The following is a 13,380-nucleotide window of genomic DNA, read 5'->3' as shown; positions in this document are numbered from 1 at the left end:
AGTCCCATCCCTGGGGACCCCCAGGCAGCCTCCCCAGGACCCAGCATCCCCGTGCCGGCCAGAGAGGTGGCAGCTTTATTTGCCTTCTGATGGGCTTCTCCCATGCACGATCTGGCCCGTGACCCCCATAGATGTGTGGGGACATCTATGTCTGCAGCCTAGATCTGCAGTCCGGTCTAGATCTACAGCCCAGTGCAGCTGGGTCCCTGTCCCCGGTGTGGGAACTGAGGGGTGGACATGCCACCTCCCGTCCCATGGGCAAGGGAAGGGGAATTGAAACAGCCCTTGGGAATGGGCGACCAGAGTGAAATTAGCAGCAAGAGTGCCAAAATGGTGGGGAAGGAGTGGGAAGGGGGGATGTGAAGCAACGCGGGGGTGAGCCGCAAGCCAGGGAGGAAACGGGGAATGCACCTCCAGCGTCATTTATAAAGCATGGTTTGCTTGAGGGACCGGCAAGCCAGAGGAACCGAAATAAAACACAGCCACAGGGCAGAAAGGGGAATTGAGAGCGCGGTCAGATGGTGTCGAGGAGCGAGCTAGCAGCGCGGCAGCTCCAGCCCTCTCGGCGCGGTGCAAGCGCCCGTCCTTTGTTCAGGGACTTGTCTTAAGTGGTTTTCCTAGAGGTGACAGTTAGGAGGTCTTCAGCCTAATGGCTCCTGCCATCTGTTCCCTGTCTGGGCACATCAGGTCCCTGTCCCTGTCCCTGTCCCTGCAGCAGGCAGAGGCGCCTACCTGGGCCCGCAGAGGAGTGCGGGAGGAGGAGGAGGAGGAGGGTGCAGGCAGGCAGCGGGGCCGATGCTCGGAGGGGAGCGCAGCCGCCTGTGCCGCTGCACCGGTCGGCAAAGCGCCGGGGGTAATGAGGCGTGCGGCCCGCGTCGCCGGGCAGGGATGGAACTGATGGAAGGTGGTTTGAATCAGATGGCAGATGCCACTTGCCATCAGACCATGCCTCGTCGCCTCTGGAAAGCCAGCAGAGCAGAAGGGCACGGGGGGGTGCGAGGTGCGGTAGGTCCCGCAGGGTGGGTCCCCTCCACCCCAGCTCCTGCCGGCACCGGGGTGGGAAGGAGCCAGCAGGCTCCCGAAAGCCGGGGCGCTTTCCCTCTCCCCTTTGGTCCGGTGGAGGCGAGGAGCCAGCAGCCCTTGGTGCCAGCGCTGGAGGATGCTCAGAGCACTCCCGGCACCCTCCCTCCAGCACCGTGCGCTTTCTGGGACCTCGCACGGCTTCCAAATGCAGCCCCAAAATCAGGGCACGAGGCAGGGTGTCCTGCCACGGGATCCCAGCACCCAGGAAGCCCCCAGGCCCCCCTCGGGGAGGGGATGCTGGTGCCAATCGGGGCTAGGGCGAGGTGTGCGGGGCAGGAGCCGGTGGAAAGCAGGAGTTTGCAATGGTGAGCAGGGTCCCAGCCGGACCAGGAGGCTAGACCCAGCAGCTCTGCTGCTTACTGGGATTTAACACATATTTAAACCCTCTTACCTAAAAATTCTGGGAAAACAGGGAAAAAACCCCCAGGATTTTCAGTAAGAGCTGAAAGGGAAGGACTTTCCACGTGTTTCACAGGTCTGCGCTGGCACAGCCACCCCAGGCATCACTGGCAGCAGCTTGGGGTGCCCGGGGGTGAGCGGGGAGAGATCAGACGTGGGATTAGGCTTTTCCAGAGCCGCTCTCTGCCTTTGCACAAAGCTCTTTGTAAGGGTGCCTGGGGGACAGGAGAAGGGGTTGGGTTTTTTTTTTGGATGGGAGGAGGAATAAAGCTCTGCTTGCCAGAAGGGACAGGATTCGGTCCCCGGTGCAGTGAACTGAACAGGGAAGGGAGAGGAGCCGAGGAGTCCCGGCGTCACTGAGGAAGCAGAGCACCGGTTCCTCCCTCGGCCTCCCTCGGCTCGCTTGCTGAGCTGGAGTTGTCCTGCCCCGGAGCAGAAGTGCTGTGCTAAGGCGGGGGCCACTGCCTCCCCTTCTGCCTCCCCCCTGCCTGCACGTGCTGCCCGTTGCGCTCGGCGGCTGCCAGCCGGGAGGGGAAGGCACGGGGCAGGCGCCGGGACGGTGCGGGAACCCCGGGGTGCACGTGGTGCCTCCGCTGAGGTTTTGGGCCGGCGCTGCGAGAGGAACCGATGACTTCCCCCACCCCAGCCCGGGACTGACTCAGCTCCGACTGGGGCATCCTGCTGACGCATGGGGCCGTGGTGGGCGGCGGGACCCCCCACCCTCCTGGGCTGGTGCAGGGACAGGGTGCAGCGCTTGCCCCGTCTTGCTCTGCCCATCGTCCCCCCCAGATGCTCTCAGGGGGCTGCTTGGGTGGACTCTGTGGGCTGCTGGGGCTGGGGGAAGTGGTGGCAAAACGCTTATCTGCAGCAGGCAGCCGATGGCTTCTGCCCTCGCTCCCATGTGGCAGCAGCCAGTGGCGCAGCACGACAGAGCCATAGCCACCAGCTGCACCTGGGAAATGGCTCCGTTTCCCAGAAAGTGCACAGGGAGGAGTTGCTGGAGCCGGTGACCCCGAAGCCGTGGAGGGATGTGCCGCAGCAGTGCCGGCAGCCCCTGCTCGCGGGGTAGCACAGAGAGAGGCTCTGTGCCTGGGGACCCACAGATCCCAAAGAGAGATGCTCCTGCCTGGGGACCCGCTTGTCCCTCCCCTCTCTGCCCTGTCGCAGCGTAACTGAACAGCAGCTAAAGCCCAGGAGCATATCCCTCGGCAGCACCGGTCCCGGCTGCCTTTGATTCATCAGCTGGCACAGGCAGGGCGGGAGAGGAAGGCAGATCCATCACATTTCTCCGGAGTGCGTTTACCTTGCTCTGTTCTGTGGTTGTTAGTCATCTGCCTGCCAAATATTCCCCACCAGCCTGGAGACTTTAAAGCCAGAGAAATGGCTGCGCTGCTCTAATTGACAGATCACAAGCCCTGGGACTTCCCTGAATTAATTTGTGACAAGTGCAATTGCTGAGTATCTCTATTAAGGCAGAGAAACACAACAAATCAAAGCACAAATCCTGCGTATCCAACCTGGATTTGGAAGTTGGCAGGGACGGAGGCTCTGTGACAGTGCCTGGCAGGCTGGTCCCCAGGAGGACAGCCACAGCGGTCCTGGCCGGTGCTGCATCCCGAGCTGACCGAGCCTGGCTCCGCCATCCGCCCCCGGACCTCCTTGAACCTGCCCTGGGCTGGGCAGCGTTGCTGTGAGCTCGTCTCCCTTATCAAGATGGGTCGCTCCTACATCTCCATGCCTCAGTTTCTCTCTGGACATGAGGGAATAACAGCCCAGCCCTGCTGCACAGGGCGATGCGGGAATCAACTCAGGGATCCTTCACTCAGTCCCAGCACCACAGGGCCATGCTAGCACCCAGCTTCCACCCAGTTCTCCTCTTTCTTCACCAACTGTTGGGGATCGAGCTCTCTGGGGAGGGAAGGAGAGGCGTGTGGACAGGCTGCTGGAAGGCTGGAAGTTGCAGAGGAGCGTCCCACCCAAGCCAGCTCTGGAAAGCCAGGCCCCATTGCATCTGGGATCTATTTATTTGCTGTGAAGCTTTCCTTCGGAGAGATAATGCTAAAAGGATGTCTATAAATTGCAGAGCTAAAGTGCGAGTGTCCTGGCCTTCATCATCCGTGCAAGCGCTTGCTCCCAGCCAGCAGCTCTCCCACGAACCATCGCTGCAAATCATCTTCCCTGTTCTGCATCCCGAGGCGGCGTGAAGCCAGGGTGGCTTGTGAGCGCCTGGCCGTGGGGGCTGTGCCGTGGCTGTGCCATGGCTGTGCCATGGGTGGGGGTCTGGCAGCACAGGAGGACTCGCCTTCCCCTTAAGTCATGCAGGAGTGTCCTTCGTGGAGCGGGTGGTGCCAACCCTGCGTGGCTCCTGGGGATGCACAGGGGACCGGCCGTGTCCTGCTCCTTCTGCCCCGGTGCCAGCAGTGAGACCTGGTGGCATCCCGCTGCCAGCTCAAGAGCCGCACCGGCTTTTATGCCAGGGCAGGAGTTGACCGCTTGTGCCTTTGGTCTCTGGATGCACGTGCCCAAATCATCCTCTTGGTTCAGCTTTGTGGGTGGTTGTTTTAAGCGGTACTTGTCCCCATTGGTAGCTTGTCTCCTGCTTGGCCCTCCTGCCCCACGTCTGAGTGCATGGGCAAGCGCTGCTGCAGAGCTGGCTTGGCCCCGCGTCCGCGTGCCCCAGCTCCCCGCTGAGCACTGTGCTTCTGTCTTGACAGCTCAACTCACCCATGAACCCCGTCAGCAGCTCAGAAGACATTAAGCCACCCCTCGGGCTCAATGGAGTCCTCAAAGTGCCAGCACATCCCTCAGGAACGATGGCCTCCTTCACCAAGCACATATGTGCCATCTGCGGGGACAGATCTTCAGGTAAGGCTGGTGCCTGCCCCGGGCGAGGGGCTCACAGCAGCATGCTCGGGCTGCGCTCGAGCGTGGATGCCCCGGGAGAGCGTGGCGAGGGTTTGGATGGCTCCCTGCAGCACAGCGAGCGCAGGCGCGGACTCTCCATGGGGAGAGGAGCCGCCTGTGCCCTCAGAGGAGGGCACGAAAAGTCCCTTACTGACCAGCCTCCCCCAGCCCATCTGGTCCGGGGCGGGCTCTGGGCCGAGCCTGGAGACCCCAGGTCTCTGCTTAGCAGGGGTGTTATATCCTCAGCCCTGAGCAGCGCAGCCCCTCTGATGACAAGGCATTAGTGAGTGTCCCTCTCTCTACCCATCTTTTGGTGGTACCGTCGCATAGCCCCAGATAAAAAGATGTGCGTCGCATGGAGTCTCTCCACTCGTGGGAGATAAAGATGGGCTAATTCCCTTTATTCTCATGCTGTTTTAAAAGCTTTCTGCTCCAGAAGTGCTCTGGTCGCCTAGTTTCTGAGGTCCTTAGGGACACCTCCTGCGCCTGTCGGGCTCCAGGGCTGGAAGAGGAGGGTGGGCGTGCGGTGCGGAGCAGGCTGGGTCGTGGGACAGGTTGTGGGGGGTACAGGAGGGTCCCCCCTCTTTCACTGCTGCCCTGCCTCACCCCTGATGTTTGTCTAAGAAATGGCGAGGGCTTTTCCTGGATATAAGGCAGGTTGTAGCCCACAAAGGGCATCCTGATTTTATGGAAGTCAAGTCAAGGCGAAGCCACTGCTCTTTAGCTCCTGCTCACAGTCTGAGAAACCTCTGCTTCCCCCAGACACAGCTGGGAGAGGCCCTGGGAAGAGCCGATGGTCTTTGTGGGGAGGGAGAGCAAAGCGGGGGAGCTGGGGGCACCCGGGACGCTCAGTGAGTCCTTTTAACCCGAGTCGCATACCCCCGCAGGTAAACATTACGGGGTTTACAGCTGCGAGGGCTGCAAAGGCTTCTTCAAGCGCACGGTGCGGAAAGACCTCACCTACACCTGCCGCGACAACAAGGACTGCTTGATCGACAAGCGCCAGCGCAACCGCTGCCAGTACTGCCGCTATCAGAAGTGTCTTGCGATGGGGATGAAGCGAGAAGGTAAGGCAGAGAGAGCCTGGCCCGAGCACCCATGGGTGCTGGAGGCACCTTTCCTTCGTTAGGAGGCTCCAGCAGGCTCCTGCCTGTTGGCAACGTGGCAGCACCATGTGCACCAGGGCCAGCATGAGCCTTGCCAAGGGCTGTCTGTGCTGGGGTGCCAAAAATGCGCGTGTCTCATTTATATTTTGCACCACAGCCAGGGCCTCCTATGGTCTCCAAAACAGCGCTAAGTCCCAGAATGGTACCTGGAAGATGGATGGTTGCTGTTGTGGTTTAACCCCGGTTGGCAACTAAGCACCACACAGCAGCTCGCTCACCCTCCCTGCTCCCCACGATGGGGGAGAGAATCAGAAAAAAAAGTAAAATCCGTGGGCTGAGATAAAGATGGTTTAATAGGACAGCAGAGGAAGAGAAAATAATACTAATACTAATGCTAAAAGAATGTACAATACAAGTGGTGCACAATGCAGTTGCTCACCACCCGCTGACCGATGCCCCCAGCCTGTCCCCAAGCAGCGATCGCTGCTCCCCGGCCAAACCCCCCAGTTTCTATACTGAGCATGATGCCATATGGGATGGAATAGCCCTTGGGCCAGTCTGGCTGTGCCCCCTCCCAGCTCCTTGTGCGCCCGGCAGAGCATGGGGAGCTGAAAAGTCCGTGACCAGTGTAAGCACTGCTCAGCAACAACTAAACCAGCAGTGTGTTATCAACATTATTCTCATCCTAAATCCAAACCACAGCACTATACCAGCTACTAGGAAGAAAATTAACTCTATCCCAGCCGAATCCAGGACAGTTGCACATTAGTAAACGAGCCAGTGCCCAGAGGCACAGCACCGGGGAGCAGGGGGGCAATGAAAGCAGGCAGTACTTGCGAGGCCGTTTGCTGCCCTGGAACTTGCACTCCCTGTTTCACACCAGCTGCCACGTGTTGGGAGCAGCGATGGTAAATACACCGAGCTCTTCCCTTTCCCTGCAGAGCCCCATCAAACAGAGGTGCGAAAGCTGTCGGGGCCGGGTGCGTTTTGGGTGACAAATGCTGCCACTTGGCCTGGCCCTTCTTCCTCCCTGGAACACACGGGATGTCGCATCCTGGAGAACTGGAGCCGATTAGGGGACATTGGCAAGATAAAGATCACGTTTAATTCGATGGTTACTAATCACCGTGCTGCCAGGGAGATGAAAGGCTCCTTCCTGCGCATGTCCCAGTTGCATGCTGTTTGTAGTGCTCAGGAGGGGCAGGGAAACTCCGTGAATTAGTGTTCTTCTCATCAGAGTCGGGCATCAGCACCGAGCACTGGCTGCTCTAACTCAGTCACATTCCCTAGCAGTAGCAGTAATGGATTTTTTTTCTCATTGGGAGGAAAAAAGAAATTCAGTCTCGTAAAAAGATATCCCTCCCCTTACTGGAATTTAAATTTAGGATCTAAAACTCCCTGGCAGCGCCTCTTTGAAATGCTCTTTTTAAATGCTGACTGCGTCTGTTTTAAACTGCTGGCAGAACAGGCTTTTACCAGACATGACGTGAAAATGACCCTGTGGTGCTGCTCAGTTCTCTGCTGCCTTCTCCCCTTACATCTTCAGAGCCACACTTGCCCCCTGACCAGCCCATAAGCCCACCCCTCTGCCGAGTCGCTCTGGCTGCGTGGAGCAGCGCTCCAGCCTGGGTCTCTTTGAAGAGCATTTCGTCTTGTCTGGAGCATTGATTAAATACGGCAGCGCCGGAGCTGTGCCGAGTGCTGAGCAGACCCTGCCACGCTCGATTTACAGGGTTACCTAAGGACCCAGGACACGCGGAGTCTTCCAATGTCATAGCTGTCTCTGCTCGCGGTGTGGGGGGATTGCAGCGGGCCAGGGGCACCCAGGGGACCTCCCCGGCCCTGCAGAGCTTAACCCTTCGGTGCTCGGAAACAAAGCTTTCTGGCCCAAGCAAGGATGGGTTGCACAGGAGGCAGTGGCTTTGCCAAGTGTGACTGTAGGCAGAAACCTAGGTGGAGAAAGCACATGGTTGGAGGGAGTGGAAGAGGTGCTAACTTGGTGTTGCTTTTGATAGAAACACAATGCACAGCTGGAACCTCCAAGGAACACCACCGGGCAGAGCTTGGGGTGCTCGTGGCCCCTTCCCCACAGTCACCCAAAGCAATACATGTTTGATAGAGGGTTTCTCTGTGACAAAGAAAAGCTGCTTCTTGGAGCCATCACTATGGAGAAGTTGCAGGGTCTCCCAGCTCCTCATCCTCTGCCCTTTCCTCGCTCCTGTCTTTCTTGTCCTGTTTGCATCATTTCGAGCTTCGTGAGAAAGAGAAAACCTCTAGTCTTAAATGGAGAGATTGAGACATTCAGAAAATGCCTCTGAAGATGAGCGGTACAGTGCAGGCATGGTGCTTTGTGTGCAGGGGGGCTGGCATTGCCCTGGCTGCTTTGCAGGTGGATCCTGCACGGGAGGGTGCTGGATCCCACGGGAGACGTGTGGCAGGAGGAGGAAATGGAGGGAGGAAAGTCTCGTCTCCAGCTCCGGAGACTCAGGTGACTAAAAAGAAGCCAAGAAGTCTCCTGGGTGTTCAGCAGCAGCACTTGCTTCTCAGGGGAGAAATGCAGGTGTAGGTAGATATGGAGCATCCCGTTACCCTGACGTTGCCTCCGGAGCCTTGCACCGGCAGCTGGAGACCCGCTTTCCTTTCAGACCCCTAGAACATCTCAGCCAGTGTCTGTAGGGAAGGGAACATCAGCAGCAATGCTTTAACTCTGTAGCCTGCACTGACATCCTGTGATCGGGTACCTGCTTCATGCCTACCGTTAATGGTGATTGCATGGGCAGCACCACTAAAATTATAGGTCCATTAATTAATTTCTAAATGGTGGTGGAATTCCCCAGGGAGCACGTACAGTATGAGGACTCTATTAATTCATCTTGATTAACATTATCACAATGAATACCAAATGAATTCATAACGATCAGCCAATTATTTAAAAGTGTGACAGATGGGATCTTCGTAACTCTAGAAGTGCACTCAGGCGGTGCTGGCTGATCTTCTGATGCTGGCATTGCATGAGGAGAGCTTCAGAGAAGGGCAGAAAGCTGGTGCATCGGCAGTCAGTAGATGTTTGGGGTATAATCCCCATGTAGGGAAAGCTGGAATAACTCCCCTGGTCCCCAGATAAACCTCTCTCTTCTTATAAACCTAAAAATTCACAGTGTCTCATGGCAGGTTTGGAGATGTCCTAGTGTTGTCCTAGACCTAAAAGTGAGAAGTTGGATCTTGCTAAGCTTTGGCTTTGAGCAGCTCTTGAGTTTCACGTGTGATATCCACCTGATTTGTCAACAAAACGTCTCCTTCCCATTGCATCCATCCCAGCTCACTGCTGCTGCCCATCCGCTTTGCCAGCCAGGAGCCTTGTCCGTGTCCTTACACCAGTCCCGCTGCCTCCACACCACCTCTGTTCTGGGGAACGGTTTTGGGCTAAATCCTGCATTGCTAATTCCCTTTGCCTAAATACTCACAACATAGCTGGCTTTTTATCCTTTAGTGTAAACTGTTGCATCTTTTAAGTAACAGAGCCAGGGTAATGGGCCTCATTTCCCTAAAAAATATCTTGCTCTGGAGACCTAATTTATAGCTACGTAAAGGCATAGCAGATTCCTGCTGGGGAAGTATCTCTCCTGTAGCCCAAAGCTATTTGTGTGTCATAGAAGTACAGTAAAACCCTCTAAACTAAGAACTATAGCTCTGGTGAGAGAATAAGGCATCCTGCGTGGTGGTGAGCAGTGCTGCAACCTGCAGAGTGATGCTGGGAAGAAGAGGGTGAGGACCACGTTCATACCCAAAAGCCTGTGCCAGAATGGTAAAAGGAAGAGGCTCTCTTACGTAGCTAAGAAGTTGGCTTAAAGGAGTAAAGGCACCAGGACCTCTTGGGCAGCTGCTGGAGCTCTGGAAGGGTTTGATCCCGACACCTGGGAAATCTCCAGGTGGACATGCCAAGAGCAGACCTGGAGGGATGGACCTTGGCCACGTGCTCCGGGAAGGAGCCTGGCCAGGGCAGATGAGGCATGTGCCCACGGAGGAGGGAGGCAGGGGGTGCCCGCGGGGTACTGCTGGAGGGACAGGGGATTGCTTCAGGGCTACGAGGCTTTGCTTTTGCAGTCAGGTCTTGGGGATCTTGGCTTAAAGGGGTGAAAGCCTGCAGAAGCAGAAGATTCCTTCTAGTGTGTGCATCTCTTCTTGCTGCTCCCCGTTAAAAACATTTAAGGTAGATCCTGAGGCTGTGTCCACGGTGAATGAGCCTCATGGACTCTGAGGTATTGCAGCTATAATAAATAAGCAACTGGGAGCATTTTCCCCCTATGAATTACTGCCAGCTGCGTGAGGCTTTGGTTTTTGTACCCTGTCTCCCACTAAATACCGGATAGTCAACAAAATTAAGATTACCATCAGGGATCTTGACTAATGCAGGGATTATTATTGTGGGGGTGGCTGTTTGCATCTAGAAGCATAACTCTCTCTGCTTGATCTGTTACTCATTAGGGTCTAAGGTGTCTGTGTATCAGCAGCCTTATATTTTAAAGGGAAAAAGTGGAAACTGCCTTTGAGTTAGAGAGGCAGTGGTCTTGTGAAGAGGTGGGAGTAAACACTGAGGGTCTTGGGATAAAGACGTCTTCCATGTGATGCCGTGAGCTGGGGTTAACTTCAGAGGCGAAGGGGATCATCAGAGACTAGAAACTCCACGGCCTCGCACTGCAGCGTGTCGTTATCTCGTGTGAGGAGGTCCCAGCCCCACCATTGCTGGCAACGCCGCCGGATCGCGCAGCGAGCAGGAAATACCAGCGAGGAGCCCTTTCTCATGCTCCTGCCGGCCGCCCTTGGACGGCTCACAGGGAGCAGACGTTGGGAACCGGCGCAGCCCGGCCCCGCTCTGTCTCCCGCCTCTCCTTCCCCCAGCACTGCCTCCGGACACGAGCGGCTCCTTGCGTGAGCCAGACTGTCTCCGTTGGACCTGCTGGGCTGCCCAGTTTGTTAAGAGGGCTACCACTTGCCAAGCAGAAGCCTGCAGCCTGAGCGCGCTGCAGAGCACTGACGGTGGCATTTGATGCCGACGGGGTGAAATGGATGTTGATGCATCTCCGCTGGGAAGCTCGTAGCCCATCTGGCGACCAGAAGGCTGTCCTCCCCCAGCGGCTGTGACTCGGGCTGCATAACTGACCCCTAAGATCGTTCCTAAATCCAGGCGCAGATACCGTAACGGCGGTGGCCTGGGTATGGCGCAGCTGCAGCTTGCCTCCGTAAGCTGCCGTGACATGATCCAGAGTCACGCTCTGAGGATCCAGGACATCTTCTGTCCGGTTGCATGCCTGATCTCTGACTCCAAGACTTCATTAAACTTCACAGCCTGAGATAATTCTTCCTCTTCCCCTGTGTTTGTGGGTTGTTTTTTCCCCTCTTGCTTGCACTGCCATCGAGCTGAGGGATTTACCCTAGGCGGGGTTTGACTTGCAGCATTGCAGGGAGCGACTCCAGTCTGCAGCTCGGAGACCTCTGCATGTCTCCAGGCTGTTCAGGTAAATCACGTAGTCCAGAGGGACCAAATTTTCCCTGTGTTTTAACCTGGCGTGACTTGGAGCTCAGCTCCTGCACTAACACGGCAGTCATTGAGTTGTGCCATGGCTGTGCAGCCCCCCTGCATCCCCCGGAGCCATCCCAGCTCCCGAAGCATCTCTCGGAGCCAACAGGAGCAAGAGGAGTGTGGGGAGAAAGAGCAGGAATTCAGGTCTCCAGCTCGCTGTCCAAGTGAACGTAAAAGCAGGCAAGTGGCCGTACCCCAGTGAAGGGGCAGAGTTCAAGAGCACAGTTATTTTTAGTAGTAATTTTGGAATGGAAAATGTCTTTCAGCTTAATGAGCTTGTTTCTTATATCCTTTTAAAGTGCTGCTCTTTAAAGCAGCTGGTTAATGATGCTGCATTTGTTTTTTGTTTTTAAGGATACTCTTAGGTTGAGAAAAAGAGTTTGGTTTATGATTTTCTCTCATTGCTTTAGCAATGTTGCTGTTTGCTTATATTTCACAGTGTCCGGCTTTTGAGAGTGAAGTGAGATAGTGATTTTTGCTTTTGTTTTCCAGAGCCGTTTCCCATGTGGATTGACTGCTTGCAAAGGTTTCAATCCACTTTTTAACACTCCATTTCACTGAAGTTACATTTTTTTAACATCACGGCAGTATTTTGCCTATCTTAAAAAAATGCAGTATTCAATCGAAAATGCTGGAAAAAACCCCACCATTTATTTCTTGTATCTCGGCTTTTGAGGTTGTTTGCAGTAGTAGAAAGCTGCATCTTTGAAAAAAAAGGAGGCACATGAAAGCAAAGCAGAAGAAACACTGTCTGAATTAGTTTCCTGAGCTATCGTCGCATTTTCAATATAAGCAGGTACCTCAGGCATAAGCGCTTCAAGATGCCGATGATACACAGCTATGTTGTAGCTTCATAAAAAGGCAGCAGAGCCTAATAAATTCCAGCGCTAGTGAAACGGAAATCCCCAATAACCCTCCACCCAGCACTTCATAAATAAAGCAGCCACCCACTTGTAGGCCCAGAGGAGACTGAGCAGGTTTGGGTCTTGGAGGCCACCAGAGCCTCCGGGCTTTCCAGGAGGAGGGTGCTGTGCCCTGGTGATGCAGGGGCATGTCCCCAGAATGCATCCAGGTTGGAGCGGTCTGGAAGGCATCGTCATCCCTGTTTGCCTTGTGGATCCCTGCATCTGCCGGGGAACGGCAAGGAGCAAAAGGGATGAAGGCGGGAGAGGATCAGAGCGTGCTAAGCTAGAACAGGAGAGCCAAGGCCAAAAAGTGCATTTTCTGTTCGCCCACGGCTTTTTGCACTGCCAAGAACCGGGCTGAGCATCGGTGCTTGCCCCCCGTGGTGCCAGGCTCCCTGTGCCCAGGGGGTCCAGACACTGGATCTGTCCCCCAGAGAAAACCCCATTCAGTCCATTTTTGGTGGGAGTGAATTATCCTTCCCCCTCCTCCCCCATGAAAAGAAACAAACCCCAGCCAGTCATCCACACTGTTGTTCTTGGAAGGATGGATTTTCATCTCAGAAACAAGCGCTCACCTGTATTAACGCTGGGTGAGTGGTAGTTGGGAGCCGTCGTAGCTTCCACGTCTCTCCCTGCAAACAAACAAGCCTGCGATGCTCCTACCCACGGGGGCTCTCGGAAACACCTCTGCCTTGGTGCAAAATCCTGTCCCCTTTGTGCCTCTTCTTCCCCTCATTAACATTCCTCTGGCACAAAAGCCCAGTGCCCGCCGAGCGTGGCAGTGCCCGTGGCAAGTGGCCGTGCTGTGGCGTGGGGGACCCGGCTGCGAGCGCCCGCATTGCATCTATGTCCAGGCTTTAAAAACAGAGCATGCACTTGACATCTTTCTTTTTTTTAAGTCTAATTAATCTGCAGATCACAGTATCGGGTTTCTCTCCACGAGCCCAAGGCTTAAAAAAGAAAGAACTTTTCCTGGAGGATTGAGATTCTGGGGTGTTCACACTGCTCAAGGAGCAGGGACTTAGCGACGTTCATCACGAGGCTTGCAGGGAAGTGAAGTGGCGGGAGCTGGGGACGCTGCAGCGTCCTCCAAGTCCTCCCCAGAGCCTCAGCGAGCAGCTTGTTCTTCTCCAGCAGCTGGGAAGTTCATTACTCAGCCACAGCCACCCGCACTGGTTGGTTTGGGCACCTGAGCTTGGTTGGTTGCTCACTTTGCAATGGACTCAAACCCACCATCAGATGCTGCACCATGAACAAAGGCAAGGCGTCCAGTGTTGATGTGCACACCGGCAGAGGATGGATCTGGCATTTTTACACATCAGCCCTTGGACCCGGGCAGCTGAGGCTCATCTGCAATCCACGGGACGAGACGTTTTGGTTCTTAGAGAGAGAGAGGTCACCG

At 55.7% G+C, this 13,380-nt stretch overlaps 1 protein-coding gene across 5 annotated transcripts in view; it reads left to right on the top strand.

The window, feature by feature from the left end:
• The window catches only part of RXRA (retinoid X receptor alpha), a 121,548-nt gene that overhangs the window by 79,621 nt on the left and 28,547 nt on the right, over positions 1-13,380 (top strand). For all 5 annotated transcript variants that reach the window (XM_072882998.1, XM_072883000.1, XM_072882997.1 and 2 more), the window contains exons 3-4: positions 4,197-4,347; positions 5,274-5,453. In XM_072882998.1, coding sequence (XP_072739099.1) covers positions 4,197-4,347; positions 5,274-5,453 — 331 coding nt within the window. The remainder of the gene's footprint in view (positions 1-4,196; positions 4,348-5,273; positions 5,454-13,380) is intronic.

This window comes from Ciconia boyciana, chromosome 18 (genome assembly GCF_034638445.1).
Source record: "Ciconia boyciana chromosome 18, ASM3463844v1, whole genome shotgun sequence".
Lineage (NCBI taxonomy): Eukaryota > Metazoa > Chordata > Aves > Ciconiiformes > Ciconiidae > Ciconia > Ciconia boyciana.
This window is presented reverse-complemented; position numbering and strand designations above follow the sequence as displayed.